Genomic DNA, 15,781 nt, shown 5'->3' on the forward strand with positions numbered 1-15,781 from the left:
ATACAGTATATGATAAAGTTAAATAATATGAATAAAGTAATTTAAAATTTTTGAATTTCATTGTAAAATATGAAATATGACTTAGTTTGTTTTTTATTATATATATATATATATTTTTTTTTTTGTTGTTTGTTTTTTTTGGGAGGGGGGTATAATAAGTTTTTTTTTTTTTGTAATTCTTTTGATATGTTCATTTATTATTATTAGGATTGAGCTGCTCATGCTCATAATTCACCGGTGCATGTTTTCATTAGTAAATTGTTCTTTTCCAAACATCTACCTGCAAAATTGCTGGCTGCATTTGTCATCAGAATTAATTTTCTTTCTTTTTTTTATGTTATATTTTGTTTTGTAGAAATGTATGGCAGGTTTAGAGCACTGTTAGCAGAAACCCTGAGGCTAAAAATCTCAGTAACATCTATTGGCACAGAAACTACACTCCGACAAATTTCTGTGTAGAAGACGCATGAATTATTAAAAAGCTCTGGGTGCTTTGCACAGATGTGCTTAAAACCTGCCTTCGGCTAAACTCCTTTACTCAATATCTTGATCTCCTTTTTCTCCATTATCAGATGGAAAACCAATCTACCTCTCATAATCCCCAAATCCCTTCCAGCGTTTAGGCATATGAAATTTTAGGCATAGCTCAAATCTGATGTGAAATCAACATGACTGCTTTCCACGAATCCGTGCTCACTTGCAGATTACATATGCACAAAACTCTGAATCATCAGTCTAAATGAGTTCTCGCCTGGTGCGCCGCGCGCTTCCCTTCAGAATGAATGAAGTTAATTACTTGGGAAACAGGGAAGAGAGAGAGGCTTCAACTATTGTTCGGAAACAATGTGCTCATTTGGTGTGTTTTGGTAAACCGTGAACTCAACACGGCAAACACAAATCCTCTGTGATGCAGCGACATGCTGACAACAACGGTTCGTCTCTGCTCCAAGCGCTTTCATGTTAATTGAGATTTTGAGACAATCAATCTTAACCTCACGTCTCACTCGTCAGATGCTTGATAAGAATGTGGCAACAGCGATTGTAGCTGTGAAAGTGTCTTATGTGTTCTTTTTTAAAGGTCACATGGACAAGTGCACCACTAGTGGCACTGAATAACATGTTAAAAAAATAAAGAGATTTTTACTTTTTCATTTCTGTGCTTTTCGGGAGGTTGTCAGGGTGTTGCTGTGCAGTTTCTGGCACATTTTGTTTGTTTCTCTTATCTGACACAGTTCAGTTCATGCATCTCTCTCATAATGATCTGATGATCCGAATCAGGTGCGATAAATAAGGGAGATATACAAAATGTGCAGAGCACTGGAGTTGAGATCCATTGACTACAATGAAGAACCTGTAATAACACTGAATAAATGAATCATATGTTCTTTCAGTATTGTCAGATGTTCTTTATCTTCAGCTGCCCTGTTTTCCCTTTAATTATCCTCCTTTTATTCATCCTCCTCCTGCTGAAAGGCCACAGGGATGAAGCAGGCAGAATGTAGCTGTAGTGTTTTGTGTGCTGTGGAGTGTCGAGGTCGAGCTTGTGAGCGGGAGACAGTCCTTGTTGAAGCCCCGGAGCCTGAAGATCTCCTGCTCATTAGTGTCACAGCGGGGTCAGGAAACCATGACTGAGCTCATCACTGTTGCTGCTGTCTCTCTCTGCATCACTGTCAAAACACTGCCAGGACCAGCAGATTCTAGCCAGCTATTATCTACAAAAGGATAAAGCCTGTTCTTTAAATTGCTGTCAGTTCCTTACAGTAAAAGTGTGTCCACATTAACCCTAATGTCACCTTTTTTTCTTTTTTTTGTCTTGCTTTGAATATGTGAGGAATTGTGATCATCATGTCATCTACATTTTTTCTCTTTTATGCTTGCACCTGGATTTATATGATCATAAATACAGTAAAAATGGCAACATTTTAAAATAGCAAGTACAATTTAAAATGTCTTTTTTCTGTTTGAAAATATTTAAAAATGTAATTTTTTTCCTGTGATGCAAAGCTGAATTTCCAGCATCATTACTCCAGTCTTCAGTGTCACATGATCCTTCAGAAATCATTCTAATATTCTGATTTGTTGCTCAAGAAACTCAGGCATGCAAGTGCAACTCCTGTCTCTTTAAATGTGGAAACATCAAATTCTCCAAAAAAGCTTACGATTAAATTTCATATTTGAAATCACCAAAGAAGTCTGACAACAATTGTGTCATAAGTGTTGTTACTTTAGCTCAAGTAGCGTTATAAAAAGCTTAATATTCAGGCTAGATCAGCCAGTGTGTAAGAGCACGTCTCAGAACGCTGACTGTCTCTATAGTAACCAGGACGCTTCTTACGGCAGCTGCATTGACGCGCTCACTTTACCGATTAGCGATTGGCTCAATCATTTAGAAGGCGGGGCTTTCTGCGATTGAGCCTTGCATTTTTCCCCATTCAGAACTACTATACATTTCATTCTCCATGTTTTGACAGTTTGCCGGCATGTAACTATATGCGCGGTTGTGTGTTGGTTTTATCGCTGCAGAGTGAAGTGCTTCAGTGACTGTCACTGCTTTGCGTTTTTCTATGAAAGCAACAGATGTATGCTTTCAGTTTAAATGGAAATCTTATACAGTATTACAGTTAGTCGATCTAAAATGGGGATTGTGTATTAATAGCTGTCAGCCATGTCGCTACTGTATTTTTTATTTTGGTCGTGCATGCGCACCGCTGGTTATCAATGTTGAAAACAGTATTTTTGTGGAAACCATGTTTTTTTTCAGGTTTCATTTAAAATAGAAATCTTTTTTAAAGGTTTAGTTCACACCAAAATTTAAATTCTGAAGCTACGAGAATAGTTTTTGTGCGCAAAGAAATGTTATACGTTATAAATGTGTTAGTTTCTCTTAAAAAAGTCTAACCCCAAACTTCTGAACAGTACTATACAGTATTACCATATATAAATATAATTGGATATATTACTATAAAAATATCATTTCAAATATTAGACTACTTCTACTGATTTATTGTGATTTTATATTGACTATTTTTATGGTTTGTCCATCCACAGATTTACACAAGATATGGGAAATGTTACACGTTCAACTCTGGTCTGGATGGAAACCCCTTGTTGACGACTTTAAAAGGTGGAACAGGAAATGGGCTGGAAATCATGCTGGATATTCAACAGGATGAGTACTTACCGGTTTGGGGTGACACAGGTGAGCAATATATTTCTCATCATTTATTTACTGTTGAAGACCCGTCATTTCATTCATATTACTAAAGTGTTTCTTCAGTGATGGACTGGTGGTATCAATTCAAAAGTTTCCGACAGAAAGTTATCAAATATCCAAACCTGGTGTTTTCAATGACAGCTTATGACAACATGCATCATTCTAGGTTTGAAATGCTGCCACATTTGAAATAACATGCACAACTCCTCAGTTGAATTATGTTCCAAAAAGTTGTGTTTCAGAAAGACAAGATGCATCATATCTGAAGGAGCTGATATGCAGCATTGCACATTAGCATAATTCACCCATAAGTGGTCGCCCCAAAATGATTTCATTTGTGGTTGAACATTTAGATGCGGAGATAACAAGGTTAGGACTTTTTCTTGGTCGTTTTTTACCGAGTACACCTGCCCCATTACTGCTGCGTTCATTTTCTGTGACACGCTGCAATTTTTCAACATAATCATGCACGGAAAATAAAAACGAAGCAGAAAGAGTAACGAATGTCCAAGTGCAATTTAATCATCTGTAGATGACATGCGGTCAGTGTTCAGAATTGATGTACTTCTATGCTAGGGGAGATTATGTATTTATAATCTATTAATCTTGGTCGTTTTAATGGCTCTAGAGGAGACCTTTTATATCCAGAGGCAGTGACGAAACATGTATTGGCATTCTGGATAAAGTAATTATAAAGTTCATTATAAAGTCATTATATTTATGCCTCCAGGCGGTAGGCATCAAATCTCCCGCTCTGTAAATAATCTTGTTTAATGTCTCCCTGCAGATGAAACCTCGTACGAGGCGGGCATCAAAGTTCAGATCCACAGCCAGGATGAGCCGCCCTTCATAGATCAGCTGGGATTTGGTGTGGCCCCTGGTTTTCAGACTTTTGTGTCTTGTCAGCAGCAACTGGTACCTAATGCTAAACATATGGCATTTATCACATTCATCAGCTGTGCCCTGCTTACTCTCCATCCACACCATCATCTCTTTAAACCCGGAGAAAACCGGACCCTTTTTTTTTTTTTGCCGCAGAACACTATCCTTCACAATTTCGGGTTTAGAAAGATTGATCATATTTGCACAAAAATATTAAGCACCAATTATTTTTAACATTTATGAGCAACATACATTTATGCAACTTTAATGTATACAAACTTCTGTGTAAAGTGGCAGAAATATACTGGACAATGATAATTGAATTTTTTTTAAAATGCTTTATTATGCATTTAAAAATATATTTACTATTATTATTTAGTTGAATTTGAAACATTTTATTTTTTTGTTAAACAGTTGTCTTATTTAAATACTTTTTTAAACAATATTTTGATAAAAAAATTTCTTATTTAAACAATGCAAAACACTTTTAAATATGTGTTAATTTGTGCCTTTAAAAAGTAATTTGTTTCTATTTTTTGTGAATTACATGGTGCATTTAAAATTATTTAATTTACTTATCTGCTACATTTTTAAATAAATGTTTAAATTGAAAAATATAGACATCTTTAAATCTCATTTAATTCAACTATATTTTAAACACAAATTAAATAAACAGTTTTAGTTCATTTTAATTACATTTGTTTATTTTTAGTTATTTTATTTTAATCATTTATCTTATTAAAATACTTATTTAAACATTTTAGTTGAAAATATTCATGTATATTATTTAAATTTTAAAATGAATGTAATAAACTTTTAAATATTTCTGTGAATTTTTTCATTTAAAATGTGGTTTATTTCTATTGCAAGTTGCATTTAAAATTTGTTTATTAATTTATTGTTTTATAAAATTACACTAAAAAAGTTTATAACAATTAGGTTAAAAAAAATGACTAAAGTGGTTTCATGTCTTTCAACCGTTTTAATACAAATTTAAATTAACAGGTTTATAAGTCTGTTTTTTTTTCTTTAAAGAATATTCATTCATCTTAAATGCTTATTAAAATATTTTATGAAATTTCTGTATTTATTTCCATAACTGAAACTGATTCATTTATATTCACTTTTAGTGCTGCTCCTAGTCCTCCAGAGTGTTTCTGTTATTGAGTTGATCATATTCATGCAAGCAGTGTTTATTTTTATGCATGGTTGTGTGCACTGAGGTCATGTGACTCCTCATGAGTATCTAATTCAGTTTCTAGGGAACATTAATTGGCAGGAGGTCAGGAAAAGCGCTCGTTTACAGGCTTCAGTGGATCAAAGGCAAAAGCAGCTCTCACGGCCAAAATCAATATGTCTTCATTCATCGGCCCTTAGCAATAGATCAATTAGTTGAAATAATCAAGTGCTAAAGGCAACTGCATGCTCCTAATCTTGCTTTCAATTTACTGACCTACATTTTCTGCTTCCTCTACATTTTTAACTTCAGAGCACTCAGAATCCATCATAAACTCTCTATTGCATTACACTTTTTGCAGGCGACTTCAAAAAAATACTTAATTTAACGGGAGGATTATCTCCTCGACTGGTGCAATTAGATATGCAAAATGATATGAAATCCAATTTTATTTTATATGATTCTTATTAAAATGCTCTTACATTTAATAAGAAGAGCATAATATAATTTTAATGACCTAAGAAATGTGCAACAATGTTGTTTCCAGTTACTGAGCCACTGCTAAGCCCCGCCTTAAAATTATTACTGGCCAATCCTGTCTTAGCAACTGTTGCTGACCACAATTAGTCAAGCTTCTTTGTTCTTTTCTAGTGGCTCTGCGTTTGTATCATTTTATAAAAAATGACCCCGAAATGTGTAAAAAAAAAATTTCAATGTTTATAATAATTTAAGAGTGTAATCACTAATGTCAAATTATTTATTAATTTATTGTTTGATTATCTTATTTATCTATGTTTAAGTTTTAAAAGTTTATTTTACATTTAAAAAATATTTATTTAATTTGATTAATTTTCTAATTCAAATAAACATATTTTTTATGTATATTTTTAAGTTGTTTTATTATTTTAAAAGTAAAATAATAATAATAATAATAATAATATATGTAAATGATGCACACACATTAACTATAATATATACTAAAATATATATAATAATAAAATATAATAATAAAGAAAAAAAGCAACAGTGACCAGGCATAGGGTCAGTTCGCGTCTGTGGTTTTCTCCAGGTTTCACTGATTTTCCAGCATGTTCTTTCTGTGAAATCTTGCACACTTGTTTATCTAGGCTGTGAAAAGTGGCTGATTGCAGTGTGGGTTTGATTGTGTTCCGCTGATGTCCTCTGCTGTTAGTTCTTTGATTGCTGCGCTCTTTGGCTTGGCTTAGTCTGTTTTGATTTGTTATTGAACAGCTTTATCCTGCCTGTAATGAATCAAACTTTGTTCTAGCTCCAGTATCTTCCTCCGCCGTGGGGCGACTGCAGATCCGAACCGATGGACTCTGAATACTTCACCACCTACAGCATCACGGGCTGTCGCATCGACTGTGAGACCCGCTACCTGCTAGAAAACTGCAACTGCAGGATGGTGCACATGCCAGGTGTGGAGACAGAGCATTACTGGTCTTCACATTAACTCTACTGCTTTAGCATTTCAACTCTATTACACAGTAGAGTATGTTCTGAATATATTACAAAAACACCACATGGACATTTTATTTCAGTTCCCATATTAACAATTTTCTTTGATACATTTTTCATTGTGAAGGTTGTGCAGAACAGTTTTTTTTTCTCTTTTTTTATTCATAAAAACAGTCCCCATTATTGCTTATTCATACTTACAGATTTTTATTTTTATTTAATCTCTTTATTTTATTACATTTCTCCACAAATTTGCTTATTCACACCTATATTATTTTATTCTCAATTGTACTTAGTTAATATTCTTGGGATGTTTAGTTTTATTTTATTAGTTTATCTTATGTTATTTTTTTTAATGTTTTAAATATATATTTTATTTTATCTCTTCAGATGCTGGCTTACTCACACCTACAGTATTTTATTTATTTGTATTTTATTTAAAAGGTTATTGGCAGTTGGAAAAAAAATTATTTTGTATTTTTTATTTTATTAAATTGTATTATATTTTTGTCTTATTCTTTTATTTTATATATCTCTTTATTTTATTAAATATCTTCACACATTTGCTTATTCACACCTACAGTATTTTATTCTCAATTGTACTTGGTTAACTTTTTTTTTTTTTTTTTCATTTAACAGTTTTTTTGGGGAATGTGGGGTTTTATTATATTTTGTAAATGTTTTATATTTTAAACAGGTCATTAGTTTTATATATATATATATATATATATATATATATATATATATATATATATATATATATATATATATATAATTTTTATTTATATATAAATATATATTTATATATATAATTTTTATTTATATGTAAATATATATTTTATTTGATTATATTTTCTCTCCACACGCTTGCTTACTCTCACCTTCAGTATTTTAATCTTAGTTGTATTTAGTTTAAACAGGTTTTTAACAGTTTTTTTTTCTTTGATAATTATTTAGACATGGAGATTTATTGACTATTGTGTTTGGTTTTATTATTTTACTTCACTGTACAGTTTATAAGCAATTTGAACAATGTTTTGTCATTCTTTTTGCTTTCTATCGCAGGCACCTCAACCGTCTGCACACCCGAACAGTACAAAGACTGTGCTGATCCAGCTTTAGGTCAGAGGACCTTTGTGTATTTTTATAATAATATTTATTTCTATCACTACTAAGCAATGTGTAAAACCATGATTTTATATGATTTATTAAAACATGCTTATTCCAATTTTTTTATATAATAATAATAATAATAATAATAATAATAATAATAATAATAAAAAGAACAATCATTGACAGATTTTCTAGTGGAGAAGGACAATGATTACTGTGTTTGCGAGACGCCGTGCAACATGACTCGATACGGTAAAGAGCTGTCCATGGTGAAAATACCCAGCAAGGCTTCGGCCAAATATCTCGCCAAGAAGTTCAACAAAACTGAACAGTATATTGCGTAAGTTTACATTCACATTTATCATAGTTACACATTGAATTTGATTCCATTTCTGAATTAAAAAACAAACAAAAAAATATATTATTATCCTGGAACAGCCATGCATTGTGTTTAATCTTACAGGGATAACATATTGGTTCTGGATATCTTTTTTGAGGCTCTGAACTATGAGAAAATTGAACAAAAGAAAGCATATGAAGTGGCTGGATTACTTGGTAAGAGTGCAGAAAATTCACAAATGCTACACCAATATGGACAATTGAGTTGTCTTCTGCTTGGTTCTTTATGATATTTTTCTATTCTCTCAGGTGATATTGGAGGTCAGATGGGTCTGTTTATAGGAGCCAGTGTCTTGACCATATTGGAGATATTTGATTATTTGTATGAGGTCTGTTGAATTCTTGATGGCTACTTCCTAATTTCTTTTCATGTGCTCATGTTTACAAATAATTAGCTTACAGTATATTTTATAAATGTTGCAGGTTTTTAAGGACAAAGTGCTGGGGCATTTTCTTCGCAAGAGACGGCCACATCGGAGCGCTAGTGACAATCTGGTAATTAACTGTGCTTCCTGTGATGCTCTGCATGTGCAAAAAACATGCGGACATTATGTTGCCACAAAAACAGGTTGTGTGTTTTGTTGATATTTGTAGTATTTCTGTTCGTTTGGATCGTTCTCTGGAACACTGCATGCATCTACTTGCCTTTTGTCTTTGGCTCAAATTCTGGGAAACGACTGATGAAGATGGCCTTTCCACAAAAGACATCGTCTCATGTTTGAATAAGGACAAAAATCGAGACAAAACGGGAAAGATTTGGAAATGTTAAGGGCGTTCATCACCCTTCGCTCGTGGCAAACCTTATATCCGATTTAGATCAAATCAGATTTAGTTGATCTGTGCCCTTCATTAAATAAATGAGGACTCATGTGACCTAATTAATATTCACAGCCCAGCTAACAAGGTTTCGCCAACCCGATCTCACGGCAATTCGTAAATTTTTCACAAGGTGGCTTATTCGTACGAATTCGTACGACCAAACTCGTACAAATTCATACAATTGTTGCCAAATCGTACGTATTTTACGAGTTGCACAATTCGTATGAATTTGTACGAATGACCTACACCTAACCCCGCCCCTAAACCTAACCGTCACTGGGGTTTAGACAAATTGTATAAAATCGTACGAGTGAGGTCGTACAAATTCGTACGAATAAGCAACCTCGTAAAATACATACGAATTGGCCGTGAGATAGCGTTGGGTTTCGCTCTGTCCTTCAGATCATGTCTATGGTTATACATTGGTTGATTTTGTTTATGTAACTTTTTATTTATTTTATATGAAGAAGTGGAGTGTAGACAGAAAATTAGGGATGTTCTGTGTTCTTTCGCATAATCATCAGAGGCTGTCGGTCGAGCTCTTATAAAGAAAAGTACTTCGCTAGGACTCTTATTATGGTGATTTTAGGTTGTTTTTGAAACGTGACACAGCCGTGTTGATGTTGTATGATAAAGAGCTGTTGCAGAAAATGAGTAAATGATTACCAAATGTTCCCTTTTATTTTTTATATAAGCAAATTGCAATTTGACTGAACACTTAAATACTGGACCACAACATCAGCGTCATTCACCATTACTGTACCATATCATACCATAGCAGACAAAATCATGTATCCCTTCCCAGCATGCACCAGGACATCACTAATCATACATTAGAATACACTGATAAGACTTTAGCATTGACATAGTGAAATTAGTCTAAACTTGGTATCAAAAATGTTTACCACTATAAAGTTCGCTCATGATTTCGGAATCATAATTTATATTGTGTTTTGAAGTTATTATCATCCATTCAAGAAATTTGGTTAAACATTTAACTTGAAATAATTTACTCAAAATGCATATTTTGGAGAAACGACATGATTTTAAACAGTTGGACCATTGCTTTTCAGCACGCTATTATTTTGTCATAAATCTGGCGATGGCCAATTCATTTTCAAATCAAATAAATGACAAATATTTCAGATATATTTTTATATAAATATAATTACCGTATTTTTCGGACTATAAGTCACACTTTTTTTCATAGTTTGGCTGGTCCTGCGACTTATAGTAAGGTGTGACTTATTTATCAAAATTAATTTGACATGAACCGAGAGAAATGAACCAAGAGAAATGAATCAAGAGAAAACATTACAGTCTCCAGCCGCGAGATGGCGCTCTATACTGCTCAGTGCTCCTGTAGTCTACACTAGACATAGAGCACCATCTCGCGGCTGTAGATGGTAATGTTTTCTCTTGGTTCCTTTTTCTTGGTTCTACATAAATGCGACTTATAGTCCAGTGCGACTTATATATGTTTTTTTCCTCATCATGCCGTATTTTTGGACTGATGCGACTTATACTCAGGTGCGACTTATAGTCTGAAAAATACGGTATATTTTTAAATATATTTAATGAGTAAATCTATTTAAGTATATGTATTAAATGAGGAATATTCAGTTAGCAGTGAGTTGGAAGTGAATTGGCCTCGGCCTGGGTTTGGTCATCTTCATCTCTTTCCATCATGTTTATTCCAGGATTTCCCCGAGAACCCCATCAGCCCTGGTGTCACGCCTAACCATGTCCCCAGGTAGCGCCGCCATTAATTATTCACACCATTTTGAGTCTTTTCCCTTCGTGACATTTAATGTCAGTAGTTCTAGACATGCACAAATGTCACTGTTACGCATTCTAAGATCCCTTTTTCAAAACCCTGTAGCTTTCAAGATGGAGATGATGTTTTGCAGAAGTTCAGGTAAAACGACACCAATAGCTTTCTTTTGTTTTTATTCTGTCTTCTTTTAATTTCTCTTTTCCTCCCAACATGTTTTGTTTCTTTTTCCCAAAACTGTTGCTGTTTTACATCATATATATATACACAGTACCGTTCAAAAGTCTGGGGTCATTGAAATTATATGTATATTAAAATATGTAAAATAGTAAAATATAAAAAGTAGAAAATTATCCTGCTTGAAATTGACAGTAAAGAAATATATAAATTAATGCAAATATAATTCTGTTTTTTTTTTACATTTCTATTTATATAAAAGCAAAAACAAAATGTTCACCAAAAAAAAAAAAAAAAGTAAAGCAACACAATTGCTTTCAACATTAATAATAATAAATAATAATAATAGTAATAATAAATATTAATAATAATAATAAATACTAATAATAAATAAATATTAATAATAATAATAAATATTAATAAATAATAATGATAATAATAATAAATATTAATAAATAATAAATATTAATAATAATAAATATTTCTTGAGCAGCAAATCAGCATATTAGAATGATTTCTGAACGGACTTTTCATTACAGAGATAAATGACATTTTACAATATTTTAAATAGAAAGCAGTTATTTTAAATAGTATTATTATGTATGCTTAATATTTGGGCGAATTTATGTTTACTGTTTTTTAATCAAATAAAAGCAGCCATGGTGAGCATGAGAGACATCTTTTAAAAACATGAAAATCCTACGAACTCCTAACTTTTGAACAATAGTGTATATGGTCTGCGAAAACGATTAGCAAAAATGTTTCTCAATCTTAAAGAAAGAAAAAAAAGTGACTTTTTAAGTTAAGATTACTTAGTGGAAATATTTTCGTGTTACTGAATTTTCCAGGTGTGTATGATATCAACAGATGTAAACGCTTCCAGCCTGGTGAAGATATGGTCTGGAGACAGGAAGTGTTTTCTTGCTAGATAATGAAATGATTCCCGCTGACTTCTGCTTCTGTATAGTGCCAACACCAGGACATCATTATTATATGAGCAACCTCATACTGTATGTCATACGGAAAGGTCAAGATTTAGATTTGGTTGAAGCTATTGTTGTGCTATTTTGAAGAATTTGATGATTTCTGATGAATGATGAAACAAGGTGGAAATGTGATGGAAAAGGACGTCGGAAAAGATCCCATTTATATCGCTCTAGCTGTGAATACGGCTCATTGCATGAATATTTAACGTACCCACAAGAAATACATTTGTAGTCACTGTATCAGACTGTGATCCAAGAACTAATTTGAATATTTTAGTGATAAACAAAGCAGTGTTATAGGATGATATAGGAAATGATAAGCGGAGAGGAGCCAAGCGTCCCAGAGCTGCAGCTTTATTGGTTTATTTCAGACAGAGCAATTATTTTCACCCAATGACACCTTTCATAAGTCTGTCGACAAGCTTCGGCTTATGAAATATGAAAAATAAGCCTACTTGCAAGAGGAATTACTGTTGCAGTGTTTCTATGTGAAACTGCTGTTTTTATCTTTTTTATCTTATTATTTGCGGCAGTCGAAATACAGAGGCTTTTTTTGAAACATTTGCATTTTCAGTGCAGATGAAACTCTGTTATTAGCATACTGTATGTGATGGGCTTTTAATTTTCACCGTTGATTTTAGTTCATCCTTTGGTTCATTAAAACAAGCACAAATTACGTGCACAATGATGCAAAGTCTATGCTACACATTGCACCTGGGCAAATATGTAAAACAAAATCTATTATACAAATGAATTACAAACATAACAGCTTATATGTATGTATTACATTTAACAATGACTTTACTATAAATTCAATGGGGAAGGTAAAGCCATAGGTTTATGCAGTTTGGTCCAAATTTGAGCCTGAAAGGCTAAATGGCTTTCCTTAGTTTAATTGTGATGAGACCTGTGTTCAATAACGTCACTAGATGCATCTCTTTGTGCTGTCATCACAGGTCTACATGCAATGAATCATTTCTATGCATCCTGCTGAGTTGTGATTGCAAAGTTCGCTTGTAGATTTCCAGAGCTATTGAAACAAAACTAAGAAAACTTCTTCTTTCCCCACTCCCCTCCACCCATACCCATGATTTTTTCCCCTTCTTTTTATCCAACTTGACATGCATTCTTCATTATTGATGATCTGTTTTCTGCCACAATATATTCCCATCCCCTTGTTTATTTCACTCCCATACTCCCTTCCATTGTTATTAATGGTTGTCACTGACATGAATTCATCTCAACCCTCATCTGATTTCCTCGTATCGCACCCATCCCCCCAAATCTCCCGTTTCCTCTCTTTCAGAGCACATGCGACACACTCCGGAGTCACTCGGACAGTCTCGGATTCGCGCCGAACGTGCTACCTAGTCACCCGGCTGTAGGCAACTTCGAGGAATTCGCTTGTTGATGACGCAGGCGACGGGACGGTTTAGGACACCACGGAAAACTGTGAAATATATATCGGACTGACTCCAAAACAAGTGTAAGTCCACGAAAATGTACATGTTAAATAGTTTAAAAAAACAACAACAACAAAAAAAACAGCTGAATATCATCATCAAGTACAAATAGGCAACACTTCCTAAACAAAACTCAGGTTTTATTAACATCACAGCCGCTGTTTGTTTGACATTGTGGAAAATCCTGGTGGATTTCATGCCATTTCTTTTCGGACGATTTCAAACGTATAAATACTGTGACGGTGTTTCATCCGAGAGAGTGTTTTTCTCTGTGCTTTTCTGAATCCTCTACGAAACACTGTGGGCCTAATTTGATCAAGCCGCCTTAAAAGAATCCGAAAAAGAAAGCATTTTAATATTGCACAAAAATTGTTATAGATACAGTCGGTTTGGCCAAGGTTTACATCTATTTTGGCACTTTTTTTGTACAATAATCGTGTGAGCTTTAACCGCGGTTTGACTGAATTCAGCCCTGCGATAGTACTCGAAAACATGTAATCATTCCGAATGTTTGTCTCTGTTCATATTTTGTGTATATAAGTGCAATAATATGCATAATGTGTTAATGAAAACCATATATATATATATAAATATATATATTACCTTCAAGTCTTAATTATTAGCTGTCAGGTAAACAGAAGGAACCAGATGCTTTCGGTACAACCTGAGTTACCAGCAATCATGCCGTTTTATTTCAACACGCTGATGTTACTCTATTTATTTCGCAGTTATGAGATGGGATATTATTGAGTACTATTTAGATTTATGAATGACGCATTTCATGTGTAAAGCTTCACTTTTCCAATCCCACATGTGAATCCATTCATCAGATTGTTTCCTCCAGGAGCTAATTCATTATCTTAAGTGGCAAAGACTGTATGCGATGTGTTGATGTGAAAATCAAATCATCCGTCGCTGAAAAGCTCTTGACGAGTTACACGCTCGTATTAATTATAATGAGCATTAAAAATAGATCACAGTTCCACATCCACTAGAAAATATTCAATTATTTTAGATGATACAGTTGAAAAACAAACGCTTCGTTTTGATTCGTTTATGTTTTGGGGGTCAACCTAGAAGTTACAGGTGTCTTCCTTTCCTTGCATGAACTGCTCAGATACACATGTTCAAACATAGCCCAAAATGTGTCTGGACACTAGAAAGCAATAGTTCACCCAAAATGAAATTGTGCTGATAATTTCATCATCCCTCAGGAGTTTGTTTCTTTATAAGAAGAGATTTGGAAAAATGTAGCATTCCTTCACTTTGCTCACCAATGCAGTGAATGGGTGCCGTCAGAATGAGAATAAACCACTCCAGTCTATCAATTCACATCTTGAGAAGTGAAAAGCTAATGTGTGTTTGCAAGAAACAAACCCATCATTAAAATGGTTTAGAACTTCATACTGTTGCTTCAGGCTAAAATACTCATCCATAATCAATAATAACAAACTTTATGGAAAATAGACTGGTATTTTAACCGGAAACAACAGTTTGAAGTTAAAAATGTCTTGGATTCATTTATCACAATTTTTACATGTGGATTATTGTGATGTTTTTATCAGCTGTTAGGACTCTCATTCTGACGGCACCCATTCACTGCAGAGCATCCATTGGTGAGCAAGTGATTTAATGCTATATTTCTCCAAATCTATTCCATTGAAAAACTCATCTATATCTTGGATGGCAAATTTTAATTTTTGGGAGAACTATTCCTATAAAAATGTTTGAATGTCGTTGCATTAGATAAAAATGATCAAACCAAGGGGAATTTATTTTAAAGAAACATAGCACAAGCACACTTTCAAAATGAAGTTGTTAGGTGTTAAATGGTAAAACAATAGATGCACTGTGCAAAAAGAAGACGAAGGGTATTTCATATCTATGTTCATCGTACACGTGATGAACTAAAAACACCTTGTAGCCTTGGAAAGATCAATTTAGTCTAATACAGTAACATTTTTGAGTGTCCAAGTATGTTTTGGGGTGCTTCAGCTTCACTGCAGTACATTGCAAAATGTTAAAAGGCAAATATCATCTTCCATTATGTTTTCTGCACTTCAGCTACAATGTATTATTGTATTGTTTTATATAAACTACAATGGGATTTCTAGTACAGGTATCACAATTTTAAAACAGATAGTTGTGACATGTAAATGAACCAGTATAATAAACACTATATTTAACCATCTCTTAACATGTTGTCTGTCTGCTGATTCTGTATGTGATCTAATGCTGCTTTTGTCTGTTTATGTGTTGTTGTTGTTTTATTGTCCTCTAGTCATACGTGCCTGACAG

At 33.5% G+C, this 15,781-nt stretch overlaps 1 protein-coding gene across 5 annotated transcripts in view; it reads left to right on the forward strand.

Annotated features, from left to right (window-relative positions):
• LOC128012908 (acid-sensing ion channel 1C-like) overlaps positions 1-15,664 on the forward strand; it is a 69,316-nt gene extending 53,652 nt beyond the window's left edge. For 3 of the 5 annotated variants that reach the window (XM_052595494.1, XM_052595495.1, XM_052595492.1), the window contains 11 exons: positions 3,049-3,199; positions 4,002-4,129; positions 6,562-6,712; positions 7,818-7,874; positions 8,052-8,205; positions 8,329-8,420; positions 8,514-8,593; positions 8,688-8,759; positions 10,784-10,836; positions 10,966-11,001; positions 13,327-15,664. In XM_052595494.1, coding sequence (XP_052451454.1) covers positions 3,049-3,199; positions 4,002-4,129; positions 6,562-6,712; positions 7,818-7,874; positions 8,052-8,205; positions 8,329-8,420; positions 8,514-8,593; positions 8,688-8,759; positions 10,784-10,836; positions 10,966-11,001; positions 13,327-13,405 — 1,053 coding nt within the window. In that variant the 3' untranslated portion in view covers positions 13,406-15,664. Of the gene's footprint in view, positions 1-3,048; positions 3,200-4,001; positions 4,130-6,561; positions 6,713-7,817; positions 7,875-8,051; positions 8,206-8,328; positions 8,421-8,513; positions 8,594-8,687; positions 8,795-8,832; positions 10,368-10,783; positions 10,837-10,965; positions 11,002-13,326 lie in introns of those variants that run through there. The other 2 variants (XM_052595496.1, XM_052595493.1) reach the window with 2 other exon arrangements.
• Positions 15,665-15,781: the final 117 nt, after the last annotated feature.

The sequence above is a fragment of the Carassius gibelio genome, chromosome B24 (genome assembly GCF_023724105.1).
Source record: "Carassius gibelio isolate Cgi1373 ecotype wild population from Czech Republic chromosome B24, carGib1.2-hapl.c, whole genome shotgun sequence".
Classification (NCBI taxonomy): Eukaryota; Metazoa; Chordata; class Actinopteri; order Cypriniformes; family Cyprinidae; genus Carassius; species Carassius gibelio.